The sequence below is a fragment of the Stenella coeruleoalba genome (assembly GCF_951394435.1).
Source record: "Stenella coeruleoalba genome assembly, chromosome: 1".
In the NCBI taxonomy this organism is placed as follows: domain Eukaryota; kingdom Metazoa; phylum Chordata; class Mammalia; order Artiodactyla; family Delphinidae; genus Stenella; species Stenella coeruleoalba.
Genome location: NC_137169.1, coordinates 85,643,631 through 85,667,726, shown reverse-complemented (window position 1 = coordinate 85,667,726; position 24,096 = coordinate 85,643,631). Strand labels below are relative to the sequence as shown.

General features: G+C 35.1%; 1 protein-coding gene across 2 annotated transcripts in view; it reads left to right on the top strand.

Moving 5' to 3' along the window:
- DPYD (dihydropyrimidine dehydrogenase) overlaps nt 1–24,096 on the top strand; it is an 814,043-nt gene that overhangs the window by 230,659 nt on the left and 559,288 nt on the right. For both annotated transcript variants that reach the window (XM_079926015.1, XM_079926014.1), the window contains exons 6-8: nt 4,837–5,033; nt 11,364–11,445; nt 19,445–19,532. In XM_079926015.1, the coding sequence (XP_079782141.1) occupies nt 4,837–5,033; nt 11,364–11,445; nt 19,445–19,532 (367 nt within the window). The remainder of the gene's footprint in view (nt 1–4,836; nt 5,034–11,363; nt 11,446–19,444; nt 19,533–24,096) is intronic.

The window sequence follows — 24,096 nt, the reverse complement described above, 5'->3', positions numbered from 1 at the left end:
ATTTGTAAATAGCTCATGGGTTAAAAAGGTTATCACAATAGAAATTATAAAATATTTAGACCTGAATGACACAATTTCCATTGACAACCTGTAAAATGTAGCTGAAGCCATTTTTACATGAAAATTTATTGTGTTAAGTGTATATAACAGAAGAGATAAAGATTATATATAAGTAAGAAGGTTTCATTTCAAGAAGCTAGAGAGAGAGGAAACAGGTGGAGGAGGGATGTGTTGGTGGTAGATGTGGAAAAAGTAGAAGAAAGAAACTGAAAATAATAGAAAAATAATGAAATAGAACATGAGAGCAAAAATAATGGTGATCTACAAAGAAAACCTGGCTCTTTGAAAATAGTTTAGTAAATGATTATCTGGCATATCACATAACAACCAGTACATTTCAATTATGGCTGCCTTCTAATTACTGTTCTTTTATTATTTTATTGACCTGCTTATAAGTAGTTAACCATTACTGCTGTTTCTAGAAAAATCATATTAAAAATCAGTTGAAGCTGATAGGATGGGGGAATGATCTCTCCAGTCTGCCATGTCTCCATCACTCTCTGTTGCCTCCCTGCTCTCTTTTTTGTCCCCAGCAAGCTGTAGCGTGGATTGCCTGACCCCTCGCAGCTTTATTTTCCAACTCCAGCAATGAACACATATTTGAGTGACTAACTAGGTACTAGGCAGTGTCTGGGTGCTAAGGATACAGTGATGAACAAGATAGGAATGATACTAGCCCTCAGGGAGCTTATTGCCTAGTGAGAAAGACAATAAAGCAAGCAAATTACAATGAAGTGCGGAGAGGGGGCAGTCAGACAATACTGTGGGAGCCAGTAGCTAGGAACCCTAACAGATAGTCTAGCAGGGAGGGGAAGCTGAGTTGAGAAAGTGAAATTTAAACCGAATCCTGAAAGGTGTTCACCAAGTATGGTAAAGTTGGGAGTGGGTGAGAATTCAAGGCACAGAGAACAGCATGAGCAAATTCTGAAGGCAAATGAGTGTTTGCACTGATTTAGTTTGAACCTACATATGATTTTGGATCAGTAAAGTTGCTCATAACCAAAGTACACACACCTATGTTTTCTAATTGTATTTTGTCAACTTAACTATTCAATTCAGTTGTAGCCTTAAATCACAAATAGAACATATAGTTTAATCATAATAAAACTATGAACTATAATGTAGAATAATAAGTTAGGAATCAGTTCTGCTGTCTATAAAATGAGCAATGATACCTAACTTTAAAGATTTTTAGGGCTGGAGATATAAATGTTAAGCACCTACGTGAGTGCCTTATAAAGAGAAAGCATTAATCCCGGGAGGTTATCATCATTGATTTATTCAATCTTCACAATAAATTGTTGAAGTAATTATTACTCTCTTAATTTTAGAGCTGACATTTAGAGAGGTGAAATCCTCTCCACAATAACATGTGTCATTTTTTTAAGATTTGGCTAAGGCGTTATCTTTCTTCCCTTCTGGGATAACATTTCTTTCTCACCAGCTCCAACAGCACCATGTATAAAAATGAACCCTACACATGGACAGATTGCATTGTAATAATTTTTCTATATTTAAGACATATGAGTACTCTGTTACCCAGGGAACTACTTACTGGAAGGTCTGTGTTTGTCTTATTCATACTAGTATAGAGGGCACATAAAGATATTTACCAAATTAAGGTGGAAATTTAATGGAACAGAATATTCTGATTTCAAATTACACAGTATTTTTACCATGCCAGCGATGTCTCACAATAATGTCTATTTTAATAATAAGAACATAATGAAACATTTTTTAAGAATCACTAATGCATTAATAATTTTGATAACTAAAAATTTGCCGTAGCATGAAATTTTCCTTATTTCTCATGTGTTTGAAACACAGTTCCCACTTTTGGTGTCCCTTGTTTAATTGTGATGAAGAAACTGTCAGACAGCCCAAGAATATTTCTTTTCTAAGGATGAGTGCGGTGAATAGTATGTACTCAGTACTTCCTTTGACTTCTTTCACAAAAGGAAGCAAGTTACAAAGAAAATTACATAGAAGCATCTCCTAGAAGGCATGTAATTTGAGGTAACTTACTTTTGGATGCACAAATAACAATCTCTTTCCATTTAAGCATTCAAAAGGTAACCAGACTGTCATATTGCTAATTAATTAACTCAAAGAAACTGAAACCAGCAAAATGAAAACCAATGTATTTTTTTTAAGGTTTCTCTTAGACCTAAACTGATGAAATAGTATCTCTTTAGAAACGACCAGAAATTATGTTTTTTTCTATAATAAAATCAAGTTAAATACTTGCAAAAATATAAAACTCTTATGGGATATGTTGAATACAACTAACCTTTTACAATATATCCTTCAACTAGTGGAGATATTCTGAAATATCCAAGAAAACTTTGTCATGATTCCCCTATAATTTATAGTTGCTATTGCTTGGTTTATAAGAACAAGTAGAGTAATTGAGGAAGAAGTATAGCTACCAAATATTTGTGTTTATTTCCATTAAGTACCATTTTAGAAAGTAAGAAATATTTAAATGAGTAAAAGGATACTCTCCAATTAGAATCAGTAAATATCTTTGCATTTACCATGTTATGTCCTTTTCCATTTAGAGAGCACTGCATAATTATTAGAAAATTATACTGTTTCTGTCTCCAGAATGTGAGGAAGCTTGGGGGAATATTACATGGCCCCTCTCTGTGTCTCAGTCTTTGCATTTTTAAAATCAGGATAATTTCTCCCTTGCCTCAAAATAATATGAAAATTATGGGGAAAATGCTAGTAAAGTCAATATGGAGTGATGAAAGAAATGCACTTTCCAGATGAGTGAAAAGTCAGAAATCACAGGGCGATTATACAAGGAAATCTATTTAAAATGTTCCTCAAGATTATTCACTTACAAATAACCTATAAATAACCATCCTTTTGTATCACTGAGGAAGAACTGCATGTGTTACTCATTTGTTGAAATGAGTAACTATCACTGGAGTTCAGTAATTTTGAAATTCATCAAAATCTTGCTGGATGCCTACTATGTGGTACAATTCTACTGTGCCCTGGCATTCAGAGAAACCCTCAGATTAGGTTTACATGTATTAACTCATTTAATCCTCATATTAGCCCTATGAGATAGATATTATTAACCCCACTTTACAGTTTGAGGAGACTGAAGCATGGAGATGTTAAAACACTTATTCAATACTGTACACCGTGAGAATGATGGAGGTCATGACTCAACCCCGAGAGCATAATTTTAAAGCCAGACCTCTAAACATGTTGCGTTTGTGATGAAGTTTACAAAATTTCATTCAAATATTCAGTTCATCAGAAACTACCAAGGTTGATGCACCCTACTGTAAAACTAAGGGGGAAAATCCAGTGCAATAATAATATACAAATAACAGAATAAAACTGACTCATCTTCAGTTTATGAGTCCATTTTTGCTCACCTGTTCAAATTACTGTTAAGTACATTTATTTAGTTTTCAATTTTAATTTTGAATTTTTTTCTTTTCTAAAATTTCTGTTTTTTTTAAACAAATTCAAGTTTCCTGGTGAAGTTCACATTCTTATGTATTTTTTGAACATGTTCATTATAGTTATTCTAAAGTCTATCTTTGATAACTACACTTACTGGATTATGTATGCATATCTTTATGTTTTCTGAGTTATTGGCAGTTCTTAGTTCTTAGTTAATGAGAGGCCTGGGCTTTTTTGATCAAAAGCCAGGCCTCGTATATGAAAATTTGTAGATGTTGCAGTTGACTTATCCTCCACAGAAGGTTCACCCTATCATTTGGGAGGTAGACAGGAGTGAGACCTTATCACCTTCATCTAAATCAGGCTGGGCTACATGTCTTCCTCTGGTTTGCCCCACTTGCAGAGTACAGCCCTCCAGAAGTTTCAGCTGTATGCTAAGGTGTTTACTAGGACTTTTTCTTCTTCAGCTACTCCTGTACTCCAGTTGTTTCTTCTGGCCTCTCAGAGTGCAGAAAGCTCCCTTCTGCTTTATAGAGATTTGTTTTGTTTATAAACACTGTGTCTCTCTAGTCCTAGAAAATTAGCTAAAATCTCTCTTTCTGTCTCTTCTGAGCCGTGGTCATCTATCTACAAGATTCCTCACTCTGCTAAGAAGTGGCGAATTCCCTCAGGGGAAAAGTAACTCCTAAACTGTCACCTCACTTCTCTGCTGTTCCCTTTTTTCTGAGATCTTGGCTCCTCTAGTCAGGCTTACTTCAGAGGCTCTCCAGTGCTTCCAATGTATTTTTGAAATGTTATTCTTCAAAAGCTAATCTATCATAACCAGAAGCAGATGTCATAAATTATCTACTGAATGTCTATGTGCCAGGTGAGCGCTCACTGCTGGTTATACAATGGTAACATGTTTCTAAAAATATTTAAAACAAATAGTTAATAAGTTATATGTGTGTGTTTTTATATATGACATATTCTATGACTCAAGAACTAATGTTCCGCTAACATGGAAACGTGGCACACGTGGTAAATGGTTTCATTAATAGCATACACAGTATGATACAGGAGCTTAGAGGAGGAGCATTTAACTTGGACCAGGGCTGGCGTAGGGAAAGCGAGTCAGGAATGCTTCCTAGAGGACCTTAGACAGGAATTTCAAAGATTGAGAAAGAGTTAGTCAAGCGTAGTAGATTGCCATCAGCTTGACCCAGTATAACTTCTAAGTATGCTAATACTTAAAATGTACTGCTTATTTCTATTAAAAGCACAAATGGATTGGAAACATTAAAACTATGTTTGAGGATGTAAAAATTAGCTTAAAAATGTTAACCATGCCAATTGATTTCTCCGTAGGTGTTCAAAGCAATGAATATCCCACAAATCAGGAGTCATTTTCTGCCTCCCCCAGAAAAAATGCCTGAAGCCTATTCTGCAAAGATTGCTCTTTTGGGTGCTGGGCCTGCAAGTATAAGTTGTGCTTCCTTCTTGGCTCGATTAGGCTACTCTGACATCACTATATTTGAAAAACAAGAATACGTTGGTGGTTTAAGGTAATGCCTACATTTATTTCATGTTCACAGTGTCAAAATTGATGGGGTAAAATGATTATGAACATTGTTGGTTCGTAATCGTATAGGAACTTCAGGCTCACAGATGGTATTTTAAGTGTTCTTTTTCCAAATGCTCAAATTTTGATTTCATTATTCACTTTAAATTTGCAGTTGGCTTTAAGCAATATTTATTTTAAAATTTCTCTGTCTAGTTCTGTGAATTTAAGAGAAATCTCAGCAAAATATTTTATGAATAGAGGAACCAATCATATGAAAGCTTATTTCAGGACTTCCCTGGCTGTCCAGCAGTTAAAACTTCACCTTCGAATGAAGGGGGTGCGGGTTCAATCCCTGGTCAGGGAGCTAAGATCACACATGCCTCACGGCCAGAAAAACCAAAAAATAAAACAGAAGCACTATTATAACAAATTCAATAAAGACTTTAAAAAAATGGTCCACATCAAAAAAATCTTTAAAAAAAAAAAGAAAGCTTATTTCACCCCTGTGAATCTTTCCTTTAATGGCGATATATATATGTGAAAATTATGCAAATTAGAGATGGAGAAACCAAACTCCACAGAATATTGGATGATTCATTTTGTTGTGTACACAGACGTGCTGTCCTGATCACGTATTTTCATTCTCCAATCTCTTTAAGTTTTGCATTTGATTATCATTATGTTAGAGTCTACTAAAAATGTTCCATTTTAATGTACATTTATGCAGTGTTTATCTCATAGATACCATATTATTATTTACTATTAATCAGCATCATTATTAAACCAGGATTCAGTCACATAATCATTTATTCCCATGAAGATTCATACACTGAAATGGAAAATATTCACTTTGTATCTGATTTTCAGAAATTCATATTAAGCTTAGAAATTGGATGCTTTATTTAAAATAAATGGAACTTTTATTTAAAATAAATGCTTTATTTAAAATAAATGGAACCCTATAGAATATACAATGAAGAAAAGGCAATCTCTTCAACGACTGATGTTGGGCAACCTGGACAGCTTACATGTAAATCAATGAACTTAAAACACTCACTCCATATAGAAAAATAAACTCAAAATGGTTTAAAGACCTAAATATAAGACATGACACCATAAAAGTCCTAGAAGAGAACAGAGGCAAAACATTCTCTGACATAAATCTTAGCAATGTTTTCTTAGATCAGTCTCCCAAGGAAAAAGAAATAAAAACAAAAATAAGCAAATGGGACCTAATCAAACTTAAAAGCTTTTGCACAGCAAAGGAAATCATCAACAAAACAAAAAGACAACCTATGGATTCACAATAAGGAAATGAGGTTTAGGTGAAATAGATTTGGTCATAGAAAGTATTTTGAGAACATGTGTTATGTAACACAAATTTAAAGTGTGGTACCTTAGCGTAATAAACTAAAGCAAAGTTCTATTGGAGTATGAGCATCGTGCTTTAAAAAGAATGGAAGGAGGTTGTTACTGGTTAATTCCATTTAGATGAAAGAAACATGAACATATAAGAACGATTATTTTTTTAGGTTATCTGGGCATTCCACTGATTGTACTAAAGGATGTGTGGCCACAAGGAAGATTTCTTTCAAAACTTTAGATTGTTAAAAGAGCACATATAGAAGAATGAAAGTTTGTTTTTATAAGTACAACAAACTTGGGAAGTAACCATTCCAATTAAATTCCATCTTCTGTCCTTGTATCCCCTTTCTCAATACGCAGTCTTGAGGGTAATCTCTCTCTGTCCCTTCTTCCCTCCTTCCTCCCTTCCTTCCTTCCTTCCTTTTATATTTATTGATCTCCTACTATGTGCTGGTCATTGTCTCGGGCCCTAGAGATACAAAGGTAAATAAAGCAAAGTGCCTGTTCTCATGGGGCTTGTATTCTGGTAGTGGGGGGGGGTAGGCAATAAAGCAACAATAAACCAAATATAGAGTATGTCAGGTGTTTATAAATGCATGAGGGGGTTTCAAAAATGGCAGTTTAGTGCTGTCCCTAGAGCATTTGATATATGGAATAGATAATTTTTAAAATATGGTTATCCTCTAGTCTGTACAATAAAATAATCTTCAAAGAGAATTATGTAATAATTGGTGATTGTAATTATTTTTATTCACTTATTCACCATAACACAAAATATTAGCAATTAAAACAAAATAATTTCAATATTAAAGGTATAGTTCACAGTTTCACTATTTTAAAGTTTAAACCCAAGTTAAAAACTTCTGGTCACACAAAATGATAGAATTGAAGTAGATTCATATTGCTTCATGTGTTATCATTTTATCAGTCTCAGATCAACTGTTTAAACATTGGAATACGTAGTCTTGCAGGGGTGGAGACACATGCTGCCTATGGCCATTGGAATGAGGAATATGCTTGTAGGTGTATCAGCATGTGCCAGTGGTTGCTGTTTAACTGGAGTTCTCCATATTAACTGTTCTGTAGAACTCAGTTTATTAATGAATGGGTAATAAAATTGGGATTATTTAAAGGTTACACATCTTTTTAACATCTTTATTGGAGTATAATTGCTTCACCTTCCATAGCTCAGCTGGTAGAGCAGAAGACTATAGACCTGACACATGTGGATATTTATTTTAAAATCATTTATTACTAAAACTCTGTAGCAACTGTAGCCATTATTTAGAATTTAGATCCACCAAAGAGTTTTTTGGGGGGAGACAGTGTTTAGAATATCACTGACTTGTTGAGAGTTACCTGCTCATGGTGATAATACAAAAAGGCTTATTTTTGTCAGTTTCATAACTTTTTAAATCGTCTGAAAACAGTGTACCTCCTTATTGCCTGCACTTGGACTTGGTGTGATGCTGGTAAGAGAATAGAGTACGAGTATAGGGTTGAGCAGCTCATAGGAAGGAGTTGTCTGAGGACGTATGTTGGGGTGGAGGAACCAAAGTTTAGTTTGGGGTATAAAAAATTTGAGATACCTATTAGACGTCCAAGTGAATATAAAGTTCTGGAATTTAGGTTTGAGGATAAAAATGTGGGTGCCATCACATATGGACGGCATTTAGAGCTCTGAAATGAGGAGGAATTTGCCTGGTATCTGGGGTGGTTAGTGTTCCTGTTGAAGCCTGCTGACACCCCCTCTGCTCCATTGCCCGTCCCCTGAACACAGCATGTACACTTTTTTCCCCCTCCTCCCCCTTCTGTTCCTCCTTCCTTATCATTTTCCTCATCTTGAGATGCCTTCACTTGTCTGAAAGCTGATCATATGTCACATTTCACCTGATTATCTCATCTTGCAATAAGCTAATTCTCCTTTGAAACACTCTCGTTCACATTTGGTATTTGATATTTGTCACGTTGTACCATGAGGGTGTGTGTGTGTGTGAGTGTGTGTGTGTGTGTGTGTGTCGCCCATCTGTCTGCTGACCTCAACCATTGGTGAATATAATTGTGTCATGTTTATAACAATCAATAATTACCTCCTTATCCCCTGCCTACTTGATTATGATCAAATCTAACTCTTTTTAGTATCTCACATTACTCTTATTTCCTATAGAAGATGCTTGGAAATGTGATTCTCACACATTTATTCATAACACATGTGCTAAGTAAGTGTGGGCTACAACGCTTTCAGGGCAGTATGTGATTCTAAGCAGAGCTGCTCAAGCCCTAGCAGCCTGGCATTCCATTTGCTCTGCTGGCTACTTCAACTTTCAGAGTTATACTTCCTCCTTGCTCTGGTTTCTTCTTGCTAGGTTGAGAGTGTTCTCCTTTCTTTCTGGTCAATAGAAAAATTGTTCCTGCTTCATTAACCTGCTGTTTCAGAGCCATATCTTAAATTAGAACCATTGACCTAAACTAGCATCATTTTTTTTACTTACATATCGTATACTTCTATTCAGAACCCATAAAAAGCCCAAGTCAGAGGAAGGTACTCAGCCTCACAGTGTATCTGTCTGTATTTAGAGGCTCACCTTGCTGTGGTTGGTTTATTTAGCTAGAATTTTTGCTTTCGTGTCTAGCCCTTTGAGGACTTTCATCAGATTCCAATGTTAGTCCATTTTCAGTCTCTCTTCTGCAGACCCCCAGGCCTATCAAGACTGGGTGTCTCTTTGTGCCTACTTATATAATCCATACTATTTAAGAATTTTTCTCCTTAGCCTCGGAAGGTACAGGGAGGAAAAAAAAAATATCCTCTTAGGTCAGTAGTTGCCTTGTGAAATAAACTAACATAAGACAAATTAAGGAGAAAAACAGTGTTTATTAACACATGTATTGTACATACATGTGGGAGAACCCAGTGATGAGTCATTCAGAGAAGGGGGGTCAGAACTTGAGGTTTATGTACCATCTTTTTTTTTTTTTTTTAAAGATAGATTTTATTTATTTATTTTTGGCTGCGTTGGGTCTCGAGTGCAGGCTTTCTCTAGTTGCGGTTGGGGGTGGAGCTACTCTTCATTGCAGTGGCTTCTCTTGTTGCAGAGCATGGGCTCTAGGCACGTGGGCTTCAGTGCTTGTGGCACACGGGCTCAGTAGTTGTGGCACACGGGCTTTGTTGCTCCACAGCATGTGGGATCTTCCCGGACCAGGGCTTGAACCCGTGTCCCCTGCATTGGCAGCCGGACTCCCAGCCACCTCACCACCAGGGAAGCCCCTATGTAGCATCTTAACAAAGAATGATAAATTTGTGGAGAAGTGACAAGACAAAGGAAAAAGGATTTATGCTTTTAGGGACAGCAAACTGTGAGAGGTTAATATATGGGGGAAACTAATGGAACATAAGAGTTATTTAGTAAAGCTTGTAATGTAAATTCCTCTTGGTGCCCATCTTTGGGCTGGTAAGGGTCTACAATTGTCTCCTGGTGATTAAGAGTTTTGCCCTTCTTGGTACAGGAAAGGAAGACACACCATTGCAATGTGTGTTATGTACTGCTTTTTGGCAGGTAATAGGGGACCGGAGAGCTTTTCTTGTATCTGTTTCTTCTTAATTATCTTCAGCTCAAAATAATCCTGTGCCGAAGTGGCGTATTTGGAGGGGCATATTCTGCTACCCTACAAAGGCAGAGTCCTGTGTGGTGCCCAGAGCATTATGATAACCGCTGAGGTAGCGTGGTTGTCCAAAGATCAGCTTAGGAGGTTTTTCTCTCTTACCCTATGCCCTAAGTCATTCTTATGTATAATCTTACACCCTAACTAGATAGAAAGCTCCTTTAATATAGGACCTTGATTTTGTACTGTTCAGTACTTTGCATTTTCTATAGCACTGAGATGAGCATGGTGCCTTGCTGATTGATGTATGGAAATTAATTGAATAATCAAGTTCTTAAGTCACCAAAGAATGAAAAGACTACAGGTGCACTTTGGAAGACCTTGCACTGAATGATCCAGAAAGTTCATCTTCAACAGTTATTTATTTATTTTACAAATCAGTCTCTATAGTGCTTGGATATAGCTCTTTCACTGAATGTACTACATTCTGTTGTAATGATCTGTTTATATATCTTTGCTCACAAGAATGAGAGCTTATTAAAAGTGGTAATTTGGTCAAATTCACCATTAAATCACTGCAGTTAACACTGTACCTGGTACTTTGTAAATGCTTGTTGGATGAATGCTTGTTGGACGAATGACTACATGAATTGCTGTATATTCATGAACATATGTAGCCTTTTTATTGCTATAAGATATTGAAAAGTTATTTGAACTTACCTTTAATACTATGTATGAACTATTAACTCTTGAAGTGATTGTATTTGAAGACAGAAAACAATGAGCACTGATATCAAGTAGGATTACTTTTTAATGACTGAACCCTTTTGGGACACATTGCTTTCATAGAAGATTGTTTTACTGTAAAAATATTCTGTAGATCACATTACAGAACTTATTCTGTAATGTCCTGAACAGCATGATAATACAAAGTTACAGATTTGAATTTGAACAAGCTAGAGGTATAGTTATAGAATATATATGTATATATGATATATATGTTAAACACTGTATACTTTCAAATTTTTGTTTTTTTAAGATTTTCTTTTCTTAGGAATTTATAGAAGTGTTAGTAAATAAGTCAACTAAATACTGTAATAAACTTAAAAGTATAGGCCAATTGTCTACTCACTATTTGTTTTTCATTGTTTTTATTTATTTTCCACATCAGTTTCTACTGTTTCTCTTGAAGCCCATATCATATTCTGTCATGCATATAAAAATGTGGATGTCCTCACACTCACATTATGTGATATGAAAATACCCTCAGAAGAGATACTTATTCCTTTAATACTGATCAATAAAGACATGTTGCATTTTTTAAATTGGTGATTTTCCCACAAATGCTTCTCGTTTTTATTTTCAGTATCTCTGAAATCCCTCAGTTCCGGCTACCATATAATGTAGTCAATTTTGAGATTGAGCTTATGAAGGACCTTGGTGTAAAGGTAAGTGAAAAACATAACACTTACATGTGTATTGCTCCAAAAGAAAGGAGTAAGCTCTACACTAAAGATTAACAACAAAATGTCACACACTTTAGGAAAGAACAATTAAAAGCTACACCAGGCAGAAGCAGAAAGATGCTTCTCCTTGCTTAGGGCATTTGTCTGTCTACTGTCTGAATGCCACTAGCCTGGAAAAGGGCAATCAATAGTTCTCATCTGGCACGCCTGCATGTGATTAATTGTCTGTAAGAAACAAATTCCTAAATTGCTTTAGGGGTTCAGTGCAGCTAATAGAAGGGTTTGGTTGCTTTAATCACGTTTTTTTCATGCAAGTTTTGTGCACTCTGAAACATTTGTATTTCACAATTTGGAACATAATTTCTTACAGAGGTTTATTTTATTTACTATATGTGTAATGTCAATAGTGTTAATGTGATAATCCTTTTTCAACATAAACAGTTACTCAGCAAGGTAGAAAGCAACAGCTCTGTATTTTTAATTATTTTGTGAAATAAATATTGTGTTCTTTTAAAGATGGTCAAAAAAGTAATACATTTTACTTTCGTAATATAGCTTTAGATATTCCTATTCTTTTGTATTATTTAAGAGTATCATACTCTGGCTCTTCACTTGAACATATTGCTATTTTTATTTCAAAAATTTTACCTTTCTGTAATAGGTATAAGATAATAGATTAACAAAGTACTATGATTTACATAATACATTCTGTAAGTACATATGGGAGCTATTTTGAAAAGTACAAACTATTCATGGCTCTTGCATTTAGAAATAAAAATTAAAATAACCAATTAAAAGGGAAACACTCAAACAGTATTTTGTGCATTTACACTTACAATTATATCTTATTTGGCAATGGTTAGGCGATGAAACATTTACACATAATCACCAAACAAAAAATCTTATAGCAGGTATGCCATACAGATGTGCACAACTTTATGAAAACAGAGTTCAAAAATAGTGTTCAAAATAGATTTAAGGGTGATTACTTGCTTTATATAAATACATTCTGAAAAGTTTGTTAAATGTATTTCATTTTGAATGCAAGTTCTTACCTAAATCTCATTAAATAAGAACATGATTATTGAGACTTCAAACTAATATATTAAGTGATACTTCAAATTGAAGATGAATCAAAAATTAATTTGACACCTCTGAATTCATCTTATAAGTAATTACAAAATTGCATTTGATTTTTACCATACCAAATATATTGCATAAATTAGGGCATACCCATTTCTCTTACTAGGAAACTCAAGACATAATAGTAGTCAATTCACTGAGTGCCAGAAAACGTACATTTCAGCTACAATTATGACACTTTCTAATTTTATAGTCAGATAAGCTTGACAAAGTCAATTAATGTCCCTTGCCTTGGTCAATATTTGTTCAAAGGGAAAAGTATGCTACTACAGTTTGTGTAAAATATAAACATATCTGCTTATATATGCCTGGAAATATATGTGCTCTGGAAATGTATAGAACCTGATAGTATAGATTGCCTTTGGGAAGGTGTAGGAAGGAGTTTTTCACCATTTTGTACATTTGAATTTTAAACCCTATGAATTTATTAAATTATCAGGAAAGAATTAGAACCTGAATTAAAGAGAAGGTTAATACTGTCTTGTCCATCACTCTGAGGAGAGACAGTAATGAGGTTCTTTTTCAGCTTTGAGGACTTGCATCCATTGATGAAATGCTTGCATCTTTTATGACTTATCAACTTTATCCATGAAAGGATATATATTTTTTAAAATGTTCTACACTTGTTACCACATTTTTCTCATCACCAGATTCTTCTTACAACCTGCCTTCCGTTTTTACCTCTCAACTAACACTGTATATTTTAAAGTCAACAATAATTTCCTGGCAATGAAACGAAGTTTTCTCTGGGTTTATACTGTTTGGCTCCTGTGCAGCATGTGATATATTCTGATATGTATGCATGCATGTATATATCAATGCATGCATTTATGTTCATGTATGTATGTATTTTTAGCTTTCATGATCTAGCATTATCTTGGTTATTATCTGATTTTTTTCTCTTTCTAATAGGTTTGTTTCATTTATTTGATAAATAATTATTGAGAATTTACTTTTGCCTAGAGGTGTGCTAAGGACTTGTCTAGAACCATCTTTCTTTTGAACTCCAGTCCTGTAATCTTAATAGTTTAATGAACACATTTATCATCCAAATAACATACACTCATCATATATAAACTTAGTTTAATTCATCATCTTCCCTCCCAACTGTGTTCTTCAGCTAAATTTCTTGTTGAGTAATTTCAATTTATTTCATATCTAATAGCTGATAGATTAGTTCTTGTTTTTTCTAAGATGAATTTTTCCAGTCAAATATTGTGTCACAAAAAAAACCCTCTATTTGTATGTTATATATATATATTTTTTTCTTCCACTATTTCATTGTCACTAGTATGTTATAAAAGTGGTAATGCATGGCATCTTTTCTGATCTATGAAATAGTATTTTTATCATATTGAATAAATGTTTTCTTTTTCTAGACTTAGAATAGTAACATTTCCTAAGTTATTTTGTTTTATTTTAACGGAGGAGGGGTGTTAAATTTTTTAATTGCCCCCTTTTTTTTTTTTTTTTTTTTTTGCGATACGCGGGCCTCTCACTGCTGTGGCCTCTCCCGTTGCGGAGCACAGGCTCCGGACGCGCAGGCCCAGCGGCCATGGCCCACGGGGCCAGCCGGTCCGCGGCATGTGGGATCCTCCCAGATCGGGGCACGAACCCGCGTCCCCTGCATCGGCACGCGGACCCTCAACCACTGCACCACCAGGGAAGCCCTAATTGCCCCTTTTGAAAGTCTATGTTCAGATAATGTATTGAGTTATATTAATCTTTGCATTTCTGGAATATATACATTTTGCATCATGTTTTATTATATCTGTACATCTAGAACTAGGTTTGTTCTATGAGTTTCTTTTTTAATTTCTTTTGCATTCACTTATTTATGCACTGAATATTAAAACTGTAAATACAACAGGGAATAGATTCTGTTGCTCGCTTTATAGAGTTTCAAAGCTACTGAAAGTCTGTCTTTGTTTTGCTTTATTTTTTATTTGTTATCTTTGTGAGTTTTGGTTATGCTATAGATTTTGGTTATAGAGTTATGCTAGCTTTATAGAAATAAATTTCCAAGCATTTCATTATTTTATTGTTGGTAAGAATATTGTCTTGATACTTATATTTTTGCTAAATTTGAAAATTTTATCCATCTGATTTCAGTCTTTTTATGAGAAACAGAACATTGATGGGTTTTTTTGTTTGTTTTTGTTTTTCGGTACGTGGGCCTCTCACTGTTGTGGCCTCTCCCGTTGCGGAGCACAGGCTCCTGACGCGCAGGCTCAGCAGCCATGGCTCACGGGCCCAGCCGCTCCGCGGCATGTGGGATCTTCCCGGACCAGGGCACGAACCCGTGTCCCCTGCATCGGCAGGCGGACTCTCAACCACTGCGCCACCAGGGAAGCTCTGTCTTCATAATTTGAACAAAAATATCTGAGATATCTTTCTTGATAAATTTTCTATATCATCTTGTTTGTCATTATGTTTATTTGCAGCAAGCATTTCCATCATTATAGGATGTTATTGAAAACTAATATGAAGTCATATTTTGTCTCTACTGGAAGGCGAGAAACGTGCATTAAGAGCCAACAAAATAATTTTGTGTCTAAAAAGAGCTGAATTTAGTTTTAAAATTATTTTATCTTATTTTCTATGTTAGAGAGTCTGGAAATACTTGGTCTGTTTAGCCAAATTTTCTATCAAAAATGTGAAGAGCATGTACATTATTATCTGTAGTTTTTAATAATGGGTGCCACACAGTTCATTTCAAAAAAGCGTTCCACGCCAAAAAAGTTGTAAACCTTAATCCTACATTAAAAATATTATTATATGTATGAAGACATATTATGGATGCATAAAGAAAGTTTTTGTCAAGTCCCGGAGTAGATATTAGGTGGAACTTTGGCTCAGGGCTTATTATATTCAGCCCTTCTATTGAAATAGTAATAACTCTTACACTAAGCTTGATGTGGAGCAAATTTTATTCTCAATTTAGCTGGGATGTTTGAGTACCCAGGCATATATTAAAGCCATTAGAGGGAGGTTAATATATGCTATAATCCATATCTAAGAAAATTATGACAGAAAATATTACATATATAAAAAATATGGGAGAAAAAGGAGCAAAAACACAAACAAAATGCCCATAACATGATTTTTCTAACATCGTATATACTTAACAAATAATCTTAGGACTTCATAGTATATCAGCCACAAAATGTTTTGATGTCTGTTAGTTATCATATAATACCAGTTTTAAGTTTTACACGTCTTGGTCCAATTTCCTAAGGCATAATGTAAGCAAAATTTTAGCATTTTGTCAAAGAATCTTTCTCCTGTTCTTTCTGAGAGTGAGTTTTGGATTTGATGGCAAATGTTTGGGGGTTTTATGCTTTAGAAAAGGGAAATTTGACTAGATTCCCCAACATAGGGAAGAGTCCTTGTGCTTGTCACTCCACTGATTATTGTTATTATTGCTTTGTTCTCATTTGCACCATGGAGCTACTTACTGCACAGTGATGGTTATTCTCCCCCTGTCCCACAATGTCTGACTACAGTAAGTAAAGTCTTACTGGTCCCAGTCCCAGTAAATTAACACTAGGAGTAAAGCTACTTGTCTTTCCAGTTTTCGATACACAAAAGTATAATTCAACTTTTTTGCTTCCTCAGTTGCACACTGTTGCCTGCTAGGGTGGAAACAGACTGAGAAACGCAAAATGCCTGTGCATCCTTTCTGTATGTTACAAATTCAGGGACATGTTCACTCTATCAGGGTGGAAAAATTGGAATATTTTCAATCCTGTTTGATAAATCACATAACTCCACTACTCAGCTACACACACGCGCACACACACACACACACACACACACACATGCACACAAACACTACCTCAGGAAAGATGGGGGTCTTTCTTCAATTTTTTTGCTGAGTCAGTTAGTAAACCAAACCTAAAGTCAAGTATTCTGAGTATCACTTCCACTGACAGACCCATTGGCAGGGCACTCCACTGCTCAACTTTGGAAATTGTAGTATTATTCAGTTTACTAAAATTTTATTTAGAATATTTGGACCTGTAGTTTTCTTTTATGTCTAACCTTCATTGTATATTGGTATTGAGGTCATTTCAAAAAATAAGCACTAGAACTTTTTATCTTTCTTTATGATCAGAAATAGTTTAATAAAAAAATCTACTCTTTGAAAAATAAATTAAAATTCTAAAGCTTCATTATCCATTACTTTTAATAGCATCTAACTCTACTAACTCTAATAGTAATACCCACTATTAGATACTTAGTATTAAGTACTTTTAATAATATGTGTTTATTTAATTGTCTAGTTTATTTCATGGTATTTGATATGTTCCAGAGTTCTGAATATTAGTCGTTAATCTCACCTTGGTTGTCCCCTGGTTGTAAACTTTCAAATGGTTCCTTTATCTGCCAATAAAATTAGAACTAGTATTTTAGTAAAACAAAAATGCCCCCCTATGTTATATCCAAAGTCATTTTATCCCCCTACTTTCTCTTTGTTTTCTTTGCTTTGCACTTTATACCCCAGAAACACTACATTTTCAAGTAGTTCTCCACATGCAGTATGTTGTTCTGTGCCTTTGAGGATGGTGCTGGTTCTGCCCTTCATTCTCAAGAGACATTAGAGCATAGCTTTTACACGTGCTGGTTCTGCAATTAAACTACATATTTGACTTTGGTAAAGGTTGTCAAAGCTCTCTTGTCCCTTAGTATCATCATCTGTAAAATGAGGATAACAATATCACTTCATAATGCTATTGTGAGGATGAGAGAAGTCCATCTATGCAGTATTTAGAAGAGTCTTGCACTTAGTTAGGTACTCTATGCAAGTTAGGTGCAATTATTGCTTTAATGGGTAAACTTTGTTCTTCTGTTATGGATCAGTTTAGAGACTTTTGTTTTTAGGAACATGTTGACTTCAAAACTCAAACCTACCAGACATTGTGCTTCCTTATTTATAATGGTAAATGAGTGCAAAATTGCAGCGAAGTCATGTATTTTAGAGAGTATATACTGGCACATACCTGACCCCTTTACTTCACTCAAGTGGCTAGTCCCTGATCTTCATAAGGTTCATCTTCTGCCCTGTGGAGGGCAGGCATATTAAAGTCTCCAGCATACTAGCTACCCCTTGCTTATGCTGTCCAATCTGCATGATGTTCTCAGTGTAATGGATCACTATGATGTTCTGTGGTATGGCCAGATTGTTTCAGATTATACATATTGTTACAGAAGAGAGTTGACATATTCCTGAGGCAAACCTGTAAATGAATATTCTTATCTTTCCCCTATGAATGTGAACTGTTTCTGATCCCTTTTCCACAGAAACATGAAAAGTGTGCATTCATCATATCAATGGCTACGTGCATTGTACCTGTGGCCTTACTAATCTGCAGTAATACCACATCTGTCACAGACAGTGCAGTCAGGGCTTCACTTTGGTCAAGCCTGCAGGAGTTTACAGTCATTCTCCAGAAATCATCTAGTCTCAGCGGGGCCAGACTGGGAAATGAAACAGAAGTATTACATGGACCACCACCATCTTTTCCTATCCCACCGACTCCAGGCTATCATTGGGGTTGATTTACTCTCTCGACCAGGGTTTCAGAAGTTTTCTGGCCTTCCCAATATTATAGCTATAATAGCTCTTGCTTTGCAGACCAGAGACCCAATGTGGGGATTATTTCTACTGACATGTATAACAATTTTTATTATACACTTGGAGACTTGGGAATAACCACTAACTGGGTCTGTGATCCCCTTAGGCCCACTGTGAACCAGACTTTATCCAGGTTCCATTTTTCACCTTATCACTGTAGGTCCCCACTCTTCAGCTATCAATGTCAGTGAAGAACCTTGTCCAGGGTCCTTGAAATGTGTGATTATGCCCCCTTCCCCAGTGTACGGTCACCTGGGTAAATGGCTATAATTCCCTTTAGAGAAGGAATAGAGGAATCATTATAGTATTTACTTGCCAGGATGTTTCAGGGTCTTTCTTTCTAGGGACCTGACCACCTCTTCAGTCAGCAGGTTCAAGATCTGAAAATAGGCTCATGTCTGGAATTAAGCAAAGTACTGTGATTTTTAATAGAAGTATCTACCCTCTGACTCCTTACTTTACTCATCTTCCCTCGAAAGTATCCGCTATCAAAATCCTATCCATTTTTTAAGATGGCTTTATTGACAGGGAACTATTTTCAGTATCTTAAAATAAACTGTAACGGAAAAGTATTTTAAAAAGAATATAGATACACACACATATATATGTTTAACCAAATCACTTTGCTGTACACCTGAAACTAACACAATATTGTAAATCAACTATACTTCAGTTTAAGAAGGGCTTTATTGAAATCCCACTACCTCTCTTTTTTCTCATCTATATGACCTCAGCCAAAATGAATTTCTCCATCCCTTGAGTTCTTGTAGACATGTGCTGATCACACTCAGTTATTTATTATACTTATTTCTGTACATCTTCTGCACAGATCTTGACTGTACATTGAGGCAGAAACTGTGTCTCATTTAACATTTTATTCTTTAAAATGCCCCACATAGTGCCTTGAACATACTAATTAAGCTGTGAAAATTTACTGACTTGATTTTAAATACACTAACTTTTCTTGTGGTACTTAATTAAAAGGCAAAAATGCATTTAGCTATTAAGTAAAACATGTTTGTTCTACTTATATACTATTTAGTATACATAAGCCTATATACTAAAAGACAAAAATATTTTCATATCTATACATGGAATTATATATATGGTATATGGAGTTTTTATTATTTTCGATGTTAAAGATTAAGGTTTTAGTCATTCAAATGCCAAAATACAGTTACAGAATTTTTTTTCTTACAGGTAATTTGTGGTAAAAGCCTTTCAGTGAATGAAATTACTCTTAGCACTTTGAAAGAAGAAGGGTACAAAGCTGCTTTCATTGGGATAGGTGAGTAGCTTACTTTAAAATATTTTTCTTTATAATATTTTTTTACTTCCTGATAATATCCAGAAGAATAACTACCTTCAGACATTTTCATGTTAGAAGTTGTGTCTGTTCAGGGAGGAGCAGACAGAAATGAATGGCCAAAGAATATTTCCTATTTTGTAACATGCTGCACTGCCTCACCTCATTATGGATTGACTTTGGCAAGACTGTCTTTATCTTCCCATTCTCTCACCATACTCTCATCACCAGCGAACATCTAAGAAGCAAAGTGTTTTCAAGTCATGCCACAGAAGCTCAGAATTTGGGCTTAGAAATATCTTGATGCTGTAGCTTTCTCTTTATGATTAAACAAATTGGTTAAATTGATATTAAAGGAGAGAATTAGCTCATTTTCTTTTTTTTTCAATATTTTCTAAAGACTTTTCATATTTGGGTGAATTTTAAAGATGTTTATTCATAGTTCTGAATGTCACATGGACAGTGTATAACTGCTAAGGCAATTGATGTATCTTATGGTTCCATATTTTGCCTAAATATCCCACGGAGATTGAGTTTTCTAATACTCTTCCCTTCCATTTCCTGTATACTGAGAAACCAGAAAGAGCAAATGGTTGATTTAATTTATTCTTTGTCTCATGAACTTTGTATTTATTCTCTTATATGATCATACTGTGAACAATTATGGCATATAAACTAAGTGCATCCTCATGTCTTTTAGTTTGTCTCCTCTCTAGTTCACATTCTTTGAATAGGAATGTCTAATAAACCTACACAGAGGTAAAAACTGTTCCATCTCTTTAAGTAATCACACACTAGATAACATTTCTTTTAGGGCTCTCTTTTTTCATAGTGTTTCTGGAGTAAAATAATCAGGAATGCTTTACTATCTACTAAATTTTCTTATCAGGATGGTGTGTGTTCTCTTACTAGATAATTGATACCAAGTTTAAGACCATCTCTGTCACTCCCTTTACTTAGATGAAAAATTATGAAGAGGAAGATAAATTTTCCTGCCTTCTAGCTCCTAAATATATGTACTGAACCTCCTTTCTTTCAGAAACTTGAGTGCCATTGTCAGTATTTCCCTATGTTATCTAAGTACAATAATCATGCGTAGATACAAAGAGGAAAGAGAAAATATCTAGGGATATATTCTCTAGGTTCCATTTTTAGTGGCACTACCCTCGATTTTGGTTTTACTTTTCAACATTACATTTGTACTGAGAATTTTACTTAAAGAAATTGGGCAAGTATTTTTTGATGTATATTCTGCTAAACACCAGTAAAATTGGATCAGTAAGTTGCTGTTACTCTCAACAAATGTGTATTAAAAAATGTTTGGTTAATAATAAATGAAAAATTTAGTCAGGCAATAGCGCTGAAACATTGGCAATGTTTTCAAATAGCTATTTGAAATTCACCATTGTGAATTTGTATGTAAAAGCAGTTGTATGTAAAAGATACATTTTCTATTAATGGAGTTGCATATGCTAATGCAGTTTAGTGTATCTCTATGAACTTTGTCTACAAAGAATCTCTGTACTGAAGAGATAGGGGCCAAATAAATAACCAATACATTGAAATATCACCAAATTAATTGCTCAAGAAGCAAATTATAACAAAATTTGGAAGAGCTGAATTTTATCACTCTGAGTGTTTTCAGCCATGGAGATATCTTCCATCTGCAAGAATCAGGAATGTTTGAGTTTTCTTTTCTTTTATTCCATTAAGTCCCCTTACATATGTTATTTGATAGTGCTACATCCCATTCACAATACTCCATTTGACTCTGCACTGAGGTGTGAATAAAACATTTAATGTGAAGTCCTTTCATATTTATGTTTCTGTGCATTTTCATGCTGAGAAGTGAATCTTTTGACATTTTGGTGTAGTGATGTGTAGAATGCAGTTATGTTCTATTTCAGTATTTTGTATGAAACGTATACAAGAAAGTTTCATTTTGCCAAAAAAAAAAGGTTCTGTGTGTAGAAGACAAGTAGCCTTATTCTCCAGGAAGTATTTATTTGACACTCTTGACTGCCGAGTTGGGAATTTGTGACCTTTCTATTACCATATAACTACCTATTACTTAGACAGCCTCACATCCTTACATGCTTTTGTTCATTCACCATGCTTCTATGTTGTAATTAAACTTCACTCACTTTGTTTATCTACTTTTTCCCACTCAGTATAGAGGAGTACATTTTGGAATGGGAATTCTACATTACTTAGGATATAGGTTTGGCCACTTTAAGAAAGGAAAATAATAGAGGCTTAAACGAGATGTAAGTTTAGTTCTCTCTCATTTTAACAGTATGAACCATCCTCAACACCTGACTTCCATCTTTCGTTCTCAGGTGGCCAATATTTCCACATTCCTGCTAACAAAAATTGGAAATAAGGAAGGGGACTCCTTTCTTTTTAAGTTTATGACCCAGAAATTGCACATATCACTTCTGTTTGTATCTTATTGTCTACATCCTTGTCACATAAACATACCTGGCAGCAAAGGATGTTGGGACATAAAGCCTTCAGCTGGGTGGACATAATGCTCCATTAAACTTCTATTTCTATAGAGAAGGGGGATAATAGATATAGAGAGAGGAAAAAAATAGAGGTCTCTGTCATACATGTGCATCATCATTTGTATCTGACACGTGGAATCCTTATTGAGAGAAATCAGTAAAGCAGTTAATAGCAAAGAAAAACTCTTAGAACTTAGTTCTTACATGCTGGTTACATAGGTCACTTAATGATAAAAGAGTATTTTCTCCTTCTGTAATTGGGGAAACCGTATTATAGCTCTTCTATATTTATAACTATTGTCTCATCCTATGTTAGTTTCTCTAAAAGAAAAAAAGTTAGTTTTTAATTAAATATGACTTATTAAGGATAGCTTTATAAATCCATTGCATTAACAGAAGTGTGTTCTCATGTTTCCTGATTTTTAGTATTGTGTGTAATATTGCTGGTGAAAACTTGCTCACTTTTAGGTTTTTCCCTAACTAATTCCAGAATCCATTAAGGAAATTATGTCATTGTGTGTACATCGTTGTGAGACTGAAAGAGTACATCTCTTTACCCATGAGATGTTTAGTTTTTTCTAAGTGAAATAAAGGTAAGTGAGATAAAGCTCTGTGTCTTATTCATACTGGATTGAGTTGTCTTTGAGATAATTGGTATTTTTTTAAAAGACTGTAAATTTTGGGTATTCTTATTGAAATAAAAGCACCGGCACAGTGCGTTACAATCAGTATTTAGAAATAGAGTTTTAGAACATCCTCTCTACGAGGATTTTTTTTTTTTTTTTTTTTTTTGCGCGGTACGCGGGCCTCTTACTGTTGTGGCCTCTCCTGTTGCGGAGCACTGGCTCCGGACGCGCAGGCTCAGCGGCCATGACTCACGGGCCCAGCCGCTCCGCGGCACGTGGGATCTTCCCGGACCGGGGCACGAACCCGTGTCCCCTGCATCGGCAGGCGGACTCTCAACCACTGCGCCACCAGGGAAGTCCTGTATGAGGTTTTTTCAGAGTATTTGATGGCTTTCTTTGGTTGATATTGAAATCAATATAATGGTTTACAACCATCATTTTTTATTATTAAAAAATGAGCACAAGCAAATAGAAAATATCAAAAACTGTGCTGCATATTGTTGTGGTAAATGTTATTTTGTGAAAAATGTTTTTCTATCATATGTGTATTTGTTTTTGGTGTATGTGCTTGCACATGCGTACTGCATTATATGGAAAATGTGTTTTTAAGATGCGGCTTAATAGTCAATGCTTGAAAGCCACTGCTATACATTGTAAACACCCTCAAGTACTAATTGCTTTTTCCCCATAGTATGCCCAACACCTCTCAATAAGCAGCTGTTAAGTGAATTAAATAAGTATTGAGTGACTACAATGTTTTAGGTATATATATATTTTTAAGTTCTTTGGGTGATTATATTCTGGAGCCAATCTAAGCATCACTGTTCTAGGTGACTGAAGAATTGAATCCTTAATCTTTGCTTCAAAGGAGCCTATTTCCCTTCCCATTTCTGATTGTCCATTTTATGGTACTTTACCTCTTATATTCTCACAAAACATGGCAGTGATGAAAAGGCTAAGCAAGCATGTAAGGGAAAGAATATCCACTAAGACACCCTCAGAAAAATGGTAATACTTTATAGATTCTTCTGACGAAGTATTTTTTTTTCTGAATTTTTGTTTTTAATACTTGAGAGAGGGAAGGAATGACAGGGTGAATACCAGTAAAATCCATAATTACAGTCACAATAGATACAAAGGGAGCAGAGGCTGCCGGAAGATATTATAGAGCTGAATAGTCTCTGTCTCACTCTGTGAAGCATACAGAGTCTCTCTCTCTGTATGCTTTACTTGTGTCGATTCTTGAATTCACTTCTCACTATCACTATTCACTTCTCTTCATGTTACTAGGCTACTCCTTAGCCTCCTAACCAGTCTCGCCACCGTTAACCACACAACAGAGATAGTGATCTTTCTAAAATTAGATCTCATCATGTCATTCCCTCATTTAAATCGCCCCATCCCTATTTCTTT